General features: G+C 41.7%; 1 protein-coding gene across 2 annotated transcripts in view; it reads left to right on the top strand.

The window, feature by feature from the left end:
• The window catches only part of vldlr (very low density lipoprotein receptor), a 64,168-nt gene that overhangs the window by 44,648 nt on the left and 1,646 nt on the right, over window positions 1–17,874 (top strand). Inside the window, exons 12-19 of one of the 2 annotated variants that reach the window (XM_041960832.1) lie at window positions 120–344; window positions 1,090–1,208; window positions 2,245–2,384; window positions 6,474–6,615; window positions 7,165–7,314; window positions 13,278–13,337; window positions 16,343–16,420; window positions 17,586–17,755. In XM_041960832.1, the coding sequence (XP_041816766.1) occupies window positions 120–344; window positions 1,090–1,208; window positions 2,245–2,384; window positions 6,474–6,615; window positions 7,165–7,314; window positions 13,278–13,337; window positions 16,343–16,420; window positions 17,586–17,755 (1,084 nt within the window). The remainder of the gene's footprint in view (window positions 1–119; window positions 345–1,089; window positions 1,209–2,244; window positions 2,385–6,473; window positions 6,616–7,164; window positions 7,315–13,277; window positions 13,338–16,342; window positions 16,421–17,585; window positions 17,756–17,874) is intronic. The other variant, XM_041960833.1, reaches the window with a different exon arrangement.

The raw sequence follows: 17,874 nt of genomic DNA, 5'->3' as shown, positions 1-17,874 counted from the left end.
TAGTGGCATGTACAGACAGTCATTGTCCCCATAGGATGTCCCAGCAGCCTATATTTTAGTTACTTTACTCGGTACATGATTTGAATCTGACATTGTCTCTGTTGATTTGTTCCTGGCAGCACTGTGCTGGACAAACGAGGTGAAGTCGGCGCACATAACAAAGTGATAGACAACGTTCAGACTCCTGTGGGAGTTGCCGTGGACTGGATCTATAAAAACTTGTACTGGTCTGATCTTGGCACCAAAACCATTTCTGTAGCCAACTTCAACGGGACCAAGCAGAAGGTTCTGTTTAACAGAGGCCTGAAAGAACCGGCATCCATTGCTGTGGATCCACTGTCTGGGTGAGTGGAAAGCTTTTCTTTTGCTGTTTACTAGCTCAAGAAATTGACTATATTAGTGTGCACATATCCACTGTGAATGGATCCAACATCAAAAGAGTTACTGAATTTAAATTTTCATTCAATAGACAAACTGCATAAAAAAGGGGGCTGGGGATGTAATTTATAGAAATGCTCCTCCTTCCAGTCTTAAACTGCTAAACTCAGTCTATCACCCTCAGATTTGTTACTGGTGATAGCTACAGTATTCGCCATCGTATCTTCTATGACATGGTGGGTTGGTCTTCTCTGGCAGAGAGGAGTAATAAATATTGCTATTTGTTTATCAGTAAAGCCCTTGTTGGAAAGCTACTACCCTACATCTTAATGATGCTGGATGGGAACTCGCTCAGTTGACTGGTTTATGCTTAAGGTCTGAATTTGGAAAGTCTGCCTTTTTCTTGAGTGCCCCAAATTCTTGGAATGATCTTCAACAAGCACTAAAAATCAATACTCCACTTAGCACAATTTAAACCTTGATCACAAACCTCCCTGCTTCACTGTCTGTTTTAACTGAATGCATCTTCATTCTGTGTTTTGCCGTATTTATTCTGACTCGTCTGTAACTCAACACCATTGTAAATGAGGGCAACCTCCATGGTTGTTAGAATTTAGATTAGTGTTTGAAATGAAATGATATCCGGTGAAGATTACTTTATCCTATTGTACATTTACTGATGTTTCTGTTTTGTGTCTGTCTGTTGTGTAGATTTCTGTACTGGTCTGACTGGGGTGAGCCAGCCAAGATTGAGAAATCTGGTATGAACGGAGTGAACAGACAGGTTCTGGTGGCATCGGATATCCAGTGGCCTAATGGAATCACCCTGGGTAGGAACACGTATCAAACACTCTTAACCTATGATTCATCTACAGTACATCCACATCATCACTGCACATTTTTCTTTGCTGCTGATCAGTCAAATGAGAAGGAACTTCCACCCAACAATTAACTGACACTTACACTCCTTTAAGCATCTTTACTTCAGCTTGACAGTTCAACTCCTTTCAGTGCTTAGATTTAGCCTGCCACACCTGTTTTGTTCAGTGCTTTGCTTTTCACCTGCCGCCTCAATTTCTGTCAGTGCTTTACTTCATTTATTGCTCCTGTTCAACCCAATTTTTCAGTGGAATTTGTAATACATACATTTTCAACAGGAAATGCAGCCATTTCTAGTTTCTGTTTGCATCATGTAGCCTTTGCATTTGTCCACTTCATGAGATGCAATTATAATGACACACAGACTAACAAATGAACAATGCAGCCTCAGCACTTAGTTATTAATTTCCTTAATCACTGTGGTTTTCCGCCTTATGTTATTCAAATAACTCCACTCCTGGAATACACTGAAGAGTGCTTTGTTGTGTTTTTTCACCCATGCTATCTAACACCTGACCAGATCATACAGTCAAATGTTCTCCTTGTTCAGGCTCTTTCTCTTTCTGTACTTGCATTCTCAACATTGTGGAAAAGCTATCGATTTGTCCTCGTTAATGAAATGTTGTGTTGATTTTATTTTTCCTTTATTTTTCTCCCTCTTCTCCTTATCTCTGCCATACCATGCCTCATCCTCTTTGTGTACTCTTTATTTCATCCCTCTATTCTTCTATTCCCTGGTCTCTTTTCCTCTCAACACACTTTTATTAAATGTCCATGGGCTTTTCCCTTGCATCACTCCTTTCTTTCATTGCTCATATTGTGTAATTATTCTTTCCCTCCCATCTTTTTATGCCCGCTGTCATCTTTCCACTCTTCTTTTCCCTGTTTATTGTCAATTCTTTTATTTCTTCTGTGAATCCTCTCCCTCTCATCTCCCACCTCTTCTCACCCTCCCCTGCTTCTTTATGCGCCTCATCTTCCTCACAGATCTGATCAAAGGCAGGTTGTACTGGGTCGACTCTAAGCTGCATATGCTCTGTAGCGTTGACTTGAATGGAGACAACAGGAAGAAAGTACTCCAGTCTCCAGACTACCTGGCTCATCCCTTCGCCCTCACTGTTTTTGAGGTACTGCTGCTGTTAAATTCTTTTTCACACACTCTTCATCTTCTCTGACAGTAAATGTGGTAGATGATTATTGAGCGATTGTTTGGTCAATGTGACTGATCTGGTCTTGACTGATTGGGCAGAATCCATTCCAGTCTGGGTCAGTTGGTGTCAGTGTGGAGATAAAATCATACTTGTATGGTGTTTAGGGATTGTGTTATTGTTTGTCTGTTGATCCAGTTAGTTGCTATCATTAGAGTTGTATTAACGATGATTTTTGTGATTGGAATCAGGATAGTCAGCACTATGCTAGTGAAAACAACAAACACAACTGTAAAGCAGTAGCCCTGATCCAGGAGCATCGTACATATGTATCTAGTATAATGGTGCATCTTGACAGTCGTGGATCAGAGCCGCACAAACAGTGATTGCAATATAAATTAGCGAGGCACACTTTCACAATGAATGTTTGTTTCTTTTGGTTGTTGCCAAGCAAATGCAATGCAATTATTGTCTGCTGGTCATTCATTGTTTTGTCTGCTGCATTACTCAGTTGTCCAATATGTGCTCCTTTCTGGCTGTCAAGACCCAACCATGTGTGTTGGTGGAAATGAGTGAGGTGTGTAGTTCGTTTCAGTGACCTCAGAGTCCCAGCTGATAGAGACACTGTCACAGTAGCCCATCACCATTGTTTCTCCTAGTGGATCATGACAGCCAGTGTGTACACTCAGTTCTTCCATCAGATACTAACTAATACTATCTATCTGCTGTTTCAAACCTGCACTCTCCCTGCAGTATCAATACTGTGTCTTAACATCTTTCTGAATCACAGAATCATGGACATGTGGCTCTTGCTGTCTCTCTCGCCTCCACCCACTCATACAACTAGCTCGCTCTCCCTCAGACAGATGACACATTTATTCAAATGCAGACTCTGTGCTTAAGATGCAGCTCATGTCTGAACATTGTGGTGCACAATTTTACCAAGAAGTGATTTCAACTAAAGTGCTGTAACACTTCTTATAAGCAGGGGTGCATATAACTGGTATGTATTTGTGTCAAAAATCAGAAATGTGTAACAACCAGTTGTTTAAACATGTGCCTTTGCATACTGATCTGCAACTGAATTGGGTCTGGGTTATAGAATGGATACTGTTGTGAATTATATAACTTTGGTTGGATTTTGTAAATAGTTTGCAATGTGAAGGCATTACAACCCAGCAGATGGTGGTAATTAAACACTTAAGGATACCAACCACCATGAAAGTCGACAGAAGAAGAAAACAGCAAATGTCATTGGTCATCAATACACATTTCCAGCTTTTCTTAACACCTCTGACCCAATGAAATAACCTACTGTGCCCGATGTCCAAAAGAACAGCAGGCGTTAAGGGGCTACTTTAGGCTCCAAACTCAACCTCAGTATAAAAGACTTTTCCTTAAACGTGGCTGGCAGGGATCCCGTGCATGAGCACGCCGAAATGTGGTGTAAGATCAAGACATGTCATTCCAGACCACAGACAAAACAGCTGCACTTTATAGACTCAAAGAGCCTCAATCATCTGTTATTTGATGAACACAAAGAGTAGGGAGCACATGAATGTGGCACAAACTATTGCTGACACCCTAACCCAAGCTAAAAAAATCAGTCCACCTGCTAAATGGTGAAACAAGCTGAATTAGGAACTCTAATGCTTTTCTCCCGGCATTTCATAAGGCTAAACATGCTCGGAGTCAATGTCAGAGGTGCATATTAACATGAAGGGGGAACACGGATAATACAGAGCACAAACTGTGGAGAGTTAACGGCAAAGTTGCAGTCAGATGAATTTTGGGCGCTGCTCTTTGATGGGTTGGAGAACATCACAAAACCCACCTTGCAACTAGACAGAGACTCCTCTGTGAGAGAGTGGATGCACTTAAAGCAAGCAGGAAAACCCCATGCAGAGTCTTCTGCATGTGACTCGATCCAAATAGTAAATCCAAGCAATCCAAACTGTTGCTCCAACATCGACAAGGTGGTTAAATAATGTCTTTCACTGCCTTTGAGCAGTGCAGCATGTGAGAGTGGATTCTCACATCTCAGCATCATAAAAACCAAGCACAGATTCTGTCTGTCACAGACTCGTCTCTCAGCCCTGATGCTCAGTCACCTGTCCAAGACGACCACAGACACATTTGACTCAAAGCCAGCTGTTTATCTGTGGATGGAGACAGCTAATATTGAGACTGAGCCAGGGACTGGGAAGTGCATCTCCATCATCTACCATACAGGAAGCTGAAGTAGAGGACAGTGAGGGAGACCCTGAAGATAGCGAGGAAGATTGGTACTCAGCCCATACACGGTGTGGTCTTAAGAAATGCGAACAACTTCTCTTGGTACTCACTTGAATATCTGAAAGTTACATGCATCCCTGCTTGTAGTAACTCTAACAATTAGACACAGTTAACAGTTAACACTAGCAGTTAAAACCACCCAGGCTGAACAGACCAAAACAGAGACCAACCAGAAAAACCAAGGAGAGAGACATGAATTTGATTGACAGTTGGTGCCTGCAAAGCACTGTGCAGGAACACCACACAGATGGTCTGAGAACACAGATGGTTGAATTTGTGATGTAGAATCTCTCCATCCCCGTTTTGCACACTGTTTATATTGAACAAGCCCCTCAAACCCATTTGTGAGGGAAAATCGAACAAATGTCTGACTCTGAAGAAAAGAAATCTTGTTTTTGAAAGGGTTTTGTTTTTCTTTTAATTTAAAGAGAAAAAAGACAACCTCTGCTCAGTGTCCATTGGACATTGCTTGTAGAAATCATTCTTTTCTTCAGGTAGGAAAATAAGCTTTGCAGGGATCTGGCTGTTTAAAGATGCGTTTCTGTTCAAATGTTTATTGCTGCAAACAGAATTGATGTTAGTGATGCAGGTTAGTTGTATTAACATATAAATAGTAGGGATGTAACAATACCAAAAACTAATTATATGATAATTCCACAATAAAAAGTCAATGATACAATATTTATCAATGTAGATTAAAGAAAGATGACTTGAAAATGTCCTTTATTAAATGAACCTGATGTTTACAGCAGTTTTTCTTTTTAAAGTATCCAGCCATGACCTTTATTTTTGGCATTGAGTGTTTGTAAGTACAATTTCAAAACAAAAACAATGCAGAAGTCAGTAGCAGTCCTTTTATAAAGTAAAAATAATGAAATGAATCATGAGCTGTGAGTGTGTGCAGCGTGATGTTCACCCCTCTGTGGTTATTGAGATGTTTTCTGCTACTTAGAAGCTCTGTGTCACTGAAGCTTTTGTCTCTTGGTACGGAGTTGGTAGCTCTGTACGACTAAAGGCCACGATGGAATGGTATGTTTGGTCTCCAGCACGTTTACTAACCTCTGAAATCCATCATTGTCGATCACAGAAAATGGCCTTGAGTCTTTTGGCTATGTATTCACCGATGCAATGTAATTTCCTCGGCTCTCGGACTCGACTCCTTTGGCATCGCTGACGCTTTTTGCTCACAGTAGATTGTCGTGGTTGTGATTGGAGCTTTTCTTGGTAGTGATGTGCCAATGACATCTCATGTTGGATGTGTTTCCTGTATTGTAGCCCCCTCTGAAGTTTAAACAAAAACAACGAAGTTTCTGACGAGAAGATATAGTAGAACGCAGCTATACTAGCAAAATAACGATGCAGCATCGTGGTAGATTTTGTCACAGTCCCACAACGGCATCAAGATATTTTTTTTAATCGCAAAATTCGATATTGTTACATCCCTGACAAATATATGTACCATGGCCACTGAAACTCTTATTTCTGATTACCTGGTAGTCAGAACTGTGTATTATGATGCAAACTGCTTATACTTACAAGCTACCATGGCAACAATACTAATGATTTATGAGCAAACTAACTTTGGTTGGTTAATTCAAAGATACTTATTAAAGCCAAAATATAACAATGTTACCTTCTGAGTGAGATAATGCCTTATGCCTTATGTCACCTTGTCTTGTATTTTCTTCTATTGATATAGCATCAGCATTCTGGTTATTAAAGCTTTTAGCTATTAAGAGCAAAATGAGCATTATTTTTCTGTTCTCTCTCCAGGATAGAGTTTTCTGGACGGATGGCGAAAACGAAGCTATATACGGTGCAAACAAGTTCACCGGCTCTGATGTGGTGACTCTGGCCAGCAACCTGAATGACCCCCAGGACATCATCGTGTACCATGAGCTGATCCAGCTGTCAGGTAAGAACGTGCTGGGAGGGGATGCAGGAAAGGGAAATGAGTAGAGGGTGGCAGGAGGAGCAGACGGATGTCAGTGGTTCAGGGCTCATGTTGAAGATTTTGAGGCAGTGAGTTAATGAAGGTTAATGAAAAGAAAGTTAATCAGAAATGACTGTAATTACACATGATTCAGGTACAAGGGAGCACTAATGATAATTTTAATTCACAGCTGCAATCAGTCATAATTGACACAGGTCTACAAGCCACTGACAAGATTGAGCTGAGATTTATGCAAGGAAGGAGCCAATAAGTGATACCAACGTACCATCTCTTTACTTTGTGACAGAACAATTGCTAATTAGCAATTACACTCATTAATGTTTGGAGTTTACTTAATTGAGCTTGAAAGTTCAGCTTTTAAGTCAACTTTTTAAGTCATACATTTACTCAAGAACATGGGAAGTTTGAATATTGCAGATAAGATTTCTATATGTGATATAAGTGGTTTTAATGGACAGATTTTCCGCACGTTTGTCAAAGTAGTCACAACTGTTGACTCTTATTGTGCAGGTACTAACTGGTGCACAGAGAAAGGCGAAAATGGAGGCTGTAGCTACATGTGTCTGCCTGCACCGCAAATCAACAAGCACTCCCCCAAGTACACCTGTGTGTGTCCGGAGGGGCAGGAGCTGGCTGCTGACGGCTTACGCTGTAGACCTGGTGAGTCAAACAACCACGGTGTTGATACAGATTTTTTTTTTTGCTTTTTTTTTTTTTTGCCATTTCATTCATTCATGTTTACACCCAAACCTACAGCACAAATTGCTAACATGCAAGGTACAATTTGCAAAACAAAGATATTTGCATTAAAGGTGGGGTGAATCATTCTGGAGAATCACAATGCGATCACATGTTAGTATGTCCCTTTGCTTTTCCTGTGCACAAGTGCAAACGCCACCTGTTGCTGATTGGCTGCAGTAGTGTTGTGTGGCTCATTCCCAGCCACTCTGTTTCCGGGCTGTGTACAAAGAACAGGGTTTTTTTCAGCATACACACAGAACAGAAAGTTAGTGGGCCATGAGGAGATATTCACTGAATTTGAAATTCAGAGAACATCAACAATCTTTGTCCAGAATGACTGACCTCAACTTTAATTTTGACAGGTTTCTATAATCAAACCAAATGGCATACTTGCAACCGACAGTATGCATGAGCATGTGAGAGCCCTATCATAGGATGCATAAATTTATCTGCAATTTGCTAGCAACAATCATTTGTGAAACGGGACACTGCCATTTGTGAGCTGCATGCAAGCATGATTTACAAATTGCTTTTGTGAAGATGTCACACAGACAGTTTTGACAGACTGTAGGGCTGCACAATTAATAATTTTAATATTGATTCATATTTGCATGTCATCTCATGATTGTGCCACATTAGTACGAAGAGTCGTTGCATGAAAGCAAGCACTTCTACCCCTAATTTCTCCCCAAGTTGCAACATCAAATGACTGAAATCAGTGAGTGATTGAATGTGCAAAGACATGTTGTCAGATGGCAAAGTAGCACAGTGAAAGAAAAAGCCTCAGATTACATAAGATTTACATAAACAGGAACAAAATTATTCAGAATCAAGGAAACCCTGCCAGTGGTGGTGAGAGGGGAAAAATGAGATGTTCATTTGAAATGAAGATTTGGATTCCTGAAGACTCTTGAGAAAATTCTGATATCACATCCAATTAAGATCACAGTTCAATCGTACATACACAGCAACATGGGTCTAGATATGTTTTGGAAAATGAGTTTGGTGAACGCTTGTCTGTTTATTTTTTTCTTGTAGCAAGTGAAGCTTAAAGGAGCCCTTGGTTGAACATGACCACTAGTCCAGCTGAATGATTTTCATTTGCCTCTTGGTGTCTTCAGGCCACCATGGATGTGTATCAGCATTGGTAATTGTATGGCTGGGAGAGGACACACACCACACTGGTGCGCAGAATGGCGTGGGTTAAACCACCAAACGGATGGTAAACCTGTCGTTGCTCATTGTGCCAGTGTGCATTTCAATTACTGTACACACAAAGGCGACCCTGTGCATTCCGCTCTGCTTCATCTTCGCCTGTTTGTTCTGCTGCTCTCATGCGCCTTCTCTTAAAGAAATTATTGAAAAGAAAAGGCTAAAGGCAGCTGAGCTTTCACCACGGATCCCCCCAAATCACAGTAACCATTGTAAGAAACAGAATTAATTCAGTCTGATTCTTTGGGTTAAACTGGCTTTGATGCAAAAAGAAGACTTTCGACACTCCCTCCCTTCTCAGCCACTCAAGCATGTTTCCTCGGTGTGAATGTCTTCCCCTGTGAGTCTTGACTTCTGTCTGTATCCATGCCAGCCACAAACCCAGCTGTCTGTCTGTGTTAGTAGTCTGACAGCTGAACAGTAGCAGAGTCGGTTGGTGTTGTGATCCAGTTTTTTAGTGTCTCTTTGGCAAGTCTCAACACCGTCCTCCTTCACATGTCAGCTTCAGCTCTGTCTCCTCCCTGTCCTGTTTGAAAGTGTCTTTGGCGTCTCATCCTGACAGCTGAATTGTGTGGGTTCCAGAGGTTGATTCTTCCTCCAGTTGTTGTTGAACTTTGGGTGCAGGCCTGGTCTAAGCTGGCCTCATTTCTCTGGACTCATGAGTAGGAGCCATGACAACTGAATTTATGGGGCAAAACACCCATATGTGATTGTTGACCGTATCCTTCCAAAACCATGAGAAATAATCTACTGCTGTAACAACCTCCACTATACTGGAAAGGCTTTCCGCAAGAATTTGGAACCTGGCTGCAAAGATTTGCTTTCTGTAGCTGGTCTGGTTCACAGTTGATGTTCCAGTTCATCCCAAAGCTGTTGGATGGGGTTGAGGTCAGGGCCCTGTGCACTGTACTTCCAGCACCAAACTGGAAACCATTGCTTTATGCACCTGGCTTTGTGTGTAGTGACATTGTTGTGTTGAAATTGAAATGGAGGGGCTGAGGACAAACCTCAACAAACTGTCAGGACTGAGGTGTCACTAAGCATTGACTTTTAATCGCACTTCTGAACTAGGTGAAATTTAGTTCTTATCAATGCAGTTTTTTCAGCTCGCTTAGTGATTCAATGGGACTGTAGTCACTTGTTATTATGCAAATCTTTGTATCGTCCGCATAATTAAGGTCAAATATGTTGTTTCTACACAATCTGAGCTAGTGGGAGCATGCACAGGCTGAACAGAAGAGACCCAAGCAAGGACCCTTAGGGCACTCCATGTCATATTTGTTGTCTAACCTTATAGTTCTCCAGTTATACATATTCCTCCAGTTTCCCTCCTTTCCCCCCTCTTATCTGTGTCCATTCATCAAATGGAGTCAACAGCTTCAGGATAAGTGCAAATCATTCACAACTTTAAACATGTTCAAGTTGTACAGAAATGTCTTTGCCGCAATTCACAGCACGAATTTGCATGTGTTTGCATCCATTCGCATCTTTCCAACTGACTTCATATAAAGATGATTTCTGGTAACATTCACTAGGTTTTTTTAAAATCTACTTAGCACTTAATACTAAATGTTTTGCTTGCTGTATGTAGTCGATAACAAGGAAAGAACATCAAGCACTCAGGTAAAACATTGACAAAAGTATTGGCTTGATCATATTACCTCTTATCCGGGGGCCCCCGCGACCCAGCCCCGGATAAGCGGAGGAGGTGGATGGATGGATGGATGGGGGTTAACATTTTATAAAATTGAAACTGTGGCACTGTCCTCCTTCAGTCTTTTTCTGTGCTGTAAAAAGGTTGCTGGGGAACGCTGTCCTCTCTCTCTCTGATCTACTTCGCTCTGGTTGTTTTTGTCTTGGGCTGTCCGGCTCCTCTCTCACAGATTAGCCTTTTCATACTGAAGAAGCGTCAGATAGGAACCTGACAGCTGAATTCAGTGCACATACTCCCTAATTGGACTCAAACTGTAGTCTTAGACACTGGTGTACACAAAGTACTGGAACATCTCCCTGACAACTCTGCAGCAGCGTCCTCCTGCCCTTCTGAATGAAAGTCTGCCTAGTTGGCCAGTTCAGTTTTCGTAGGGGCTTCTTTACTCTCCTCTGGTTTCCAAGTGAGAACTGAGAGGTTGCTTTTTGTCTGTCCTCCTTTGTCATATCTTTGTATGCAGTACTACTCCATGTATGTCTACTTCAAGTGTGTCTGTTTCTTGTTGTACTTTATTCGTCAAATTAGTTTAATTTTTAGGTGTCTCTTTTTAGTAAATGAAGTCTGACCAGCCTCAAATGCAGAGAGGCTTTTAGTGCTGACATTAGTCATTTAAGAGGATGTTATTTATATATTGTTATTCATATTCAAAGTACCGTTCCTAACTTTGCTGTAAAAATTGACACTTATTGAGTAGTGCTGCTCAAATACATTTTCCCAAATATTCAATCCCAAAAGTGATTTACAACACATGTTGTAGTCATGCAGAAGCTGTAGTATTCAAGGTTTTACTGAAAAAAAAAAAACATTGCCTTGTTGACCTGAATTATAAAGTAGAGCCGCAGATTTAACTGATGCAGTAATAACCTAATCTATCCTAATCAAACTCACACAACATGTTGTTCAGTGAGCACTTCGGTTGAAAAATTGAAAAATTCTCTCTGCGGTAATAAAAATCTGCCAGCTCTGTAGCAGGTTTTACAGCCTGCCTGGTCTGCAGAAATGTGTAACGGCTGCATGTAGTGAACGTCCCTGCAGCCTGACTCACCTCCTCATGGGCTGTTTGCGAACTTGGAGCTGCCTCCAGGCTCTTTACAGCTGCTGTGGTGGCTGAATGCACCACCCTGACTGGCAGGGTGGTGCACTCAATTTTATGCAGTTTGTGAGCGTCTTTATTCCTGCAGAGTGTGCGAGTGCATGCTTGCAGTTCCTGGGTGTGTTTCTGAGTATGTGAATCCATGCACACGGTTTATATCCAGGCGTGAGAATCTTATGTGTATCTGACAGAGTGAGTGCTTCTGCAAGTTGTTGTGCACGCTCTTGTTGCTACAGCTGTGTTTACATGCCTGTTTCTCTTTCTGGTACTATTTAAAAGTGAGAATAGCGTGGGAGGGGTTAAGAGAGCTGCCTGTCACTTGCTGAATGCTCCTCCACCTTCCTCCTAGTTGGGCTTTAGCCAAAGGCCTGGTTGGTCTTTACTAAACCTCCAGCTAACATATTTATCCCATTTTACAGCCATTGCAGCTGTAACGAATAGGAACGAATAGGGCATTGTGTGGTTCCAGCTTTGGTTGGCTCTAATCTTGTTAGCTGAAGAAAGTAGTAAGCAATGCTGTTCACTTCAGAGTTGAACCTGAAACTACCACTGAGGGATTCATATAACAGCCTTTAGAGGCAACTGGGGTGTGTTTCCTTTCAGAGGAAATGGAGAATGTTTCCAGTGACTCCACTGAGTTCCACAGTTTGTTTCCTAACATATCTGTCATCATTAGTCCGACTTATCTATAAAACACTCTTTTAGATTGAACCTTTTACAGTTAGGGTTGGGCTCTGTCAATATTTTATCCAAGCTAATTCCAAGTCAAATATGCTAATCAAATACAAATCCTTTCTAGTCCCTTATTGGTTTCCTTTAGACGTACCTTTCAACGGTCTTGTGAATGTACCTTGTGAACTTATTGGGCTGTGGAGCTTACCAGACCTCTACAGCCTGCTCCTTTTCTGTGCTTGAGGTTAGAGGCTCCAACTACATTACCTCTACTAACACAATACACCTGAATCTGTCGTGCAGGCGGCAGGTTTTGGCATAAAAAAGACATTATTTCTGGTTCTGCTGTCCAGCAGGAGTCCAACAATGTTATCGCAGTGCAATAATACATTGGTGGACCTCTCTTTTAATGGCATTTTGTTCGATAAATTACTCAATTAATTCATCGATTCAGAAAATTGTCCTAATTTTTCTGATGATCGAGTAATAAATAAATTAGTCAGTACAAGTGTAATCTGTCTGCTGTGGTGAAAGGCTTTGGAAACAGCTTTAGTCTCAGTTTGACTGTGCTTAATGTTGTATTGTTTGTCAGTCAGCATGAATGCATCCAACTCCTACACAGCAGACCTAGCAGCCCTGTGATTTTACAGTGAACACAGCAACACTCTGCTGCCACTGCTAATCAAGGCTGTATTGATGAGCCTGGAAGGATTTTACCGTCGCTGCAGCTGCCTGTACTGGTTGTACAGATGCTGATAGGGACTTCCTGATCAATGCTGTTTACTGGGCACAACGTACGCTAGCTTTAAACTGTTTGATTGCTTCTTAAATGCTGGCAGCATTTGTGTGCGTCTGACTTCTATCTTAACTGTTGTATCAAAGCAGGAGCACTGTAAGAATTGTCTCTGTGTGAAGCTGTAATGCTGCTGCTGTTTCTGTACTGTGTTGTAGAGGGTGTCATGACTGTTTGTCTTTTATCTCAGCTTGTATTAGCTTGGCTTCCCTCTCTCTGAAGAAAAGTGGATCTCACTTTCATCTGTCGAGTATTTATTTACTAGTTTAATCTCCTGGGACCCGGTCTATATTCAAAGAAGGCCTACATGAGTGCAGTTTAAAACTAGGACAACTTTTAGAAAACGTTTTGTTTTCAGTTTCATGTATCAAAAGCATGACTCTTGGCTCTCTCTGTGACAGACCCTTCAACCAAAGGTCCCTCAAAGGATGATGGGAAAGCTCTAATACAGCCACCCTCAGGTAAAACCGTCAGCTGTTGCCTGCTCTCTCTCTGCCCGTCTCTGGGATGGTGACTCACTTTTAAGCATGTTTTGCTCAGGCTTTGTACAGAGGTTAAATAACAGTGACTGCTCTCCTCCCTTACCACTGAAGAAGGAGGTGTATTTCCGTTTTAATTGTTAAACTGGGATCATCTGAGTCTTAATTGTTTTTGGCTGCAGTTCATTTTACTTCTTTGTCTTTTTATTAATCTCCTGCTGAAGTGAAATGGTGAAGCCTCTTCCTGTGTCCACGGTGCCCTGTGGACATTTGTAATATCCTGGGTTGAATGACTTTTATCCTGTCTAGCTGTTTATGTAATCATGGCTTCTGTCTGTGGTTTGGTGTTTCTTGTTGGATTGTCACACATTCAGGTGTCTTTCAGGCCTTGGTGCTTTTTGAGATAACTGATTTCAGGCTGCTTATACTTAATTTGTAACGCATGGTGAAGTAACCTGAGGTATTCAAGTGGTAATTCCATCCCAGCTGGCTCCTTGTCTGCACACTCAACATAATCTTGAAGTCTTTTTATTAATAAATCATTTTCCTCAGCACTGCTTCTGACTTTGATTCAACATTTGAAAACATATGTCTTGCTCCACTGGTGTGCTGTTTGCATTCCCAACAACAGATTATGCTTTCTTTATGTTTCTCATTAATCTCACTTCATGTGTGCTACTGAAGTGAGTTTAACCAGAGAGTCTGCTGCCAGTTTACTTATTAAAGGTCTAATCTGCTGGAGCCCTATTTGGAAATCTCACCCACTACTCAAACAACAACAACAACAACAACAAAATAAATTGGCCTGATGGCGGCACTATAACAACAAACTTGACCTGTAACTTTTCAGAAACAAAATTCCTTTTTTTTGTCTGTAGGTCCAGACAAATCTATTCATATGAGCCCTTCACCCATTTGTTCAAATCTGTTTTTCACTGCTACTTCTAAGAATTCGGTAGGTCCCTGTCACTGTGGATGTAAAGGCCCAAGGTTTAAATCCCTGGGTGGCCAAATCCTCCTGACCAACAATGTCACAATTCAAGCATATGTTTGTTTTCAAGTGTTTCATGCCAGTAGATGTTTGGAATAAGAAACAAGCATCCAAATGCCTCTAATCTGCTTGGACCTCAGTCACTTCTCCTTACTGCTGGTATTTGCTGTAGTTTAGGTACTCCTAACTTGTGTATGTGCTTTGTGTCTGTCTGTTCAATCCTGTAACCATTCGCTCATAAGGTTTAAAATGTGATTGGTGGGCTTGTGCTAGAATCCAGTGTTTGCTCACTAACCTTGTCCTAATCCTCTGAAAAATGCAGCTGGTGAATGAGTTGAACGTAGAAACAGGGACCCTAATCAACAACACGAGGAGCAGTACAGTTTGCTGATGAGTTCCTGTTTGTTTCTGATTACAGCACTCGTTCTCATGACTTTTACTTAGTTTGGCCCTTGATTTTCTATTTAAGCCGTAATGTTGGAAAAAGCTGTCCACTCACTTCCCCCTTCTAGACGTGTGATGCAGTTCTTCTGATGCATCTGCACTGGGTGTTGAGTGTTTGATATGTTCCGCTCCTGTGTTACTATAGAATTAGTTGGTGAAGAAGATTATCTGGATATTCAACCACAGTTCATTGAACTCTTCAGCAGCAGATGTTCATTTGCAAGCACAGCCCAAGAGCAGCACCTAGTGGCAGAAACAAGGAAGTGTCCACAAAACAACCATATCACCAAAACCTTTAACAAACAGTGCAAATTCCACCTACGGTTTAAATTGAAGTGTGTTTAGTGTATTACTGCACACACAAGGATTCAAGTCAAACCCTTCAAACATCTTCAGTGAAGCAGACATCAGCAAATCTCAGACTCATTTTCTTTTGCGTCATTTTGCATTTTCTAACTGTGATTGGTGAAGGCATGCAAGAGTGTATGTGAATGCCAGGTGTCAAAAAAGTCTTTTGTCCCACTGACACTCAAAATAAAGCCCTGGATTGATCCACTGTCTGCAAAGTACTCTATGTCCAAGCTGTTTTTTAAAGATTTACATTTTCAGTAGTCAGCAATGGGCTGAGAGCCACAGACGGAGCAGGGAAGTCCTAAAATATGTAGTGACTAACACATTATGTTTTGATCTTTTCGTGGGAATTGTTGACAGGAAGGAAAATGTTACTATTCTACAGAGAAGAGCTATATTTTGAAAGAGTTTATCTTTGATCTAAAAGTTGAAATTTTGTAGTAACGAAACTGTAATTTCTGATGTACTTTAGTTTTTAATCAAGGTTTATTGTTGATGTTGTTGGCTTTGGCTGGTGAGCTGCTCTGTGTCTTTTCCATTACGTGGCTGAGAGGCATGTTGACGACATCACCAAGTCATGTGGCAGCACAGCAGACTGACCGACAGGAAGAACTCGAGTTAACAAACCTCATGTTTAGTCTCTTTGTCCTGAAGTCAGCGCTGCTTGAGCCGAGCTGTTCATTACTCGCTAGTCACTGACAACAAAACAATCTGAGCTGCTGCCTGAACACCTGAGACTGGATGTTGTTGACCCAGGGACAAACATGAAACAGTGCTGTAACAAAGTTTAACATTTATCTAAATCTCGTTAAAATTCACAGCTGCTGTAGGTTGAATTTTTATTGCGTGATCATTTTGGACTTTTTGTCATTAATTTTTAACAACCAGGCATTCAAACATTAGCTGGATACCCTCTGATCATTGTGTTTCACATGTATAAATAGAGTCATCTTCTCCCGAGGCATTTTAGGTCAACACTTCTAGTAATCCTCAAGCGCACACACAGACTAACCATCTTCTGGACCCTCCTAGCCCCACTGTATTCCCAGGCCTTGATGAGTGAGGAAGGAAGTTGACAAACTAGCTTGCTAGCCACTCTCTCTCTACTATTGTGTTGCTCAGGAATGATGGAAGACCATGAGTCATTTTCATGGGCATGCTTACATGCTGTGCGTTTAAAGTTTTGTGTTTTACCTTTCAGAAGCCAACGTGAGCACGTCGATCCAGGTGGACTCCACAGCCAGAGGGTCTACTGCTGCCTGGGCCATACTGCCCGTCTGTGAGTAGAAATGACTCAGACACACACTCTCACACACACAAGGAGTCTGAGGCCGCGGCTTGATGTATGTCTGTCTGAAATTAATCAAAGTAAACACTCACTTGTGCACTGAATATCCTAAAGTTTGCTTAAAACTAGGGGTTTGACTATCAGAACCTCTGTCGTGTAGACTAGTCGTCGACCTGTGGTTTTAGCGTGGTGCAGTAATAAAGCAGTGGCAATGCTTCTACAGCAGATACGCAGCTAGCGGCGCTGCGGGCGCTGTTGACAGGTCAGTGTCGTCGAACATGGTTTTAACACTGCGCACTGTGGGGTGCTAAAGCTGCCGACATGCAGAAAGAAACATGGCTGTACATGTGATGCTCAACGGCAGCGTGGAAATGCTTTACCACAGCTGACATCGACTTGTTGAACAGTCATTTTCTACCTTATGCCATGTCAAATAAACAGTATGTAAGGTATTACAGTACATTTTTACTGCAGTCAAACAGCATCTCCGACAAGTTTAATGGAGCTTTAGTCCAATCAGATCGTGGCTCATTTGTTAACAACTTCTCAGAAGCTCTCTCGAGCTACTAGAGCTGATCAATGCTATTTGGTGAAAAATATACCTCTCGCAGTTAATCAACTGCTCGACTACTTTTGGGAAGTAGTTGATGACTACCGAAGTACAGCAATGAATGCCCTACTTTAAACGGCAGTTTCTGCCACATGAGGTATTTTGAGGATCACAGGGATTTTGGTGTGTGTGTGTTTGTGTGTTCACTTCACAAGACGATCATACAAACAAACACAGCTGCCTCCTAAATGTTGTAATTAAATGCCATCGTCCAAGCTTGACTGTAGTTATGGTAATAGAACTGCATCCACTTTTAGCTGCAGCTGCTTCCTCTCCTTGTTTCCCCTGCTAAAAGAACAGATTACTGTCCAGCTGTGTGACAGAGTATCTCAGAAAAGAGTGAGAAATCTAACCGGAAACAGATGGTTCAAGGGCATAACTTACTAAATCGAGGGGGCAAATGAAATTTATCAGAGGAGATGATTTATAATTTGAGGTCGCAAACCATGAATTTGAGGGAACAGTTGATCCAAGATACTTGGCTAGATACAAACACACCCTGACCCATTAATTAATATCTGACTGTGACTGTGTCCCTCCGCTCAGTGCTGCTGGCGATGGCGGCAGCGGGCGGCTACCTGATGTGGAGAAACTGGCAGCTGAAGAACCAGAAGAGCATGAACTTTGACAACCCCGTCTACCTGAAGACCACAGAAGAAGACCTCAACATCGACATAACCCGGCACGGCGCCAACGTGGGACACACCTACCCTGCGGTGAGTAAACAACGAAACGGTCTCTGGACATAATGTATCATCAGTAAGGAAGCCTCACGACAAACTCTCTTAAATAATAATAATAAAAAAATCATACTAATGTGGTGCTGTGGAGTTTC

This window comes from Chelmon rostratus, chromosome 19 (genome assembly GCF_017976325.1).
Source record: "Chelmon rostratus isolate fCheRos1 chromosome 19, fCheRos1.pri, whole genome shotgun sequence".
NCBI classification, from domain to species: domain Eukaryota; kingdom Metazoa; phylum Chordata; class Actinopteri; order Chaetodontiformes; family Chaetodontidae; genus Chelmon; species Chelmon rostratus.
This window is presented reverse-complemented; position numbering and strand designations above follow the sequence as displayed.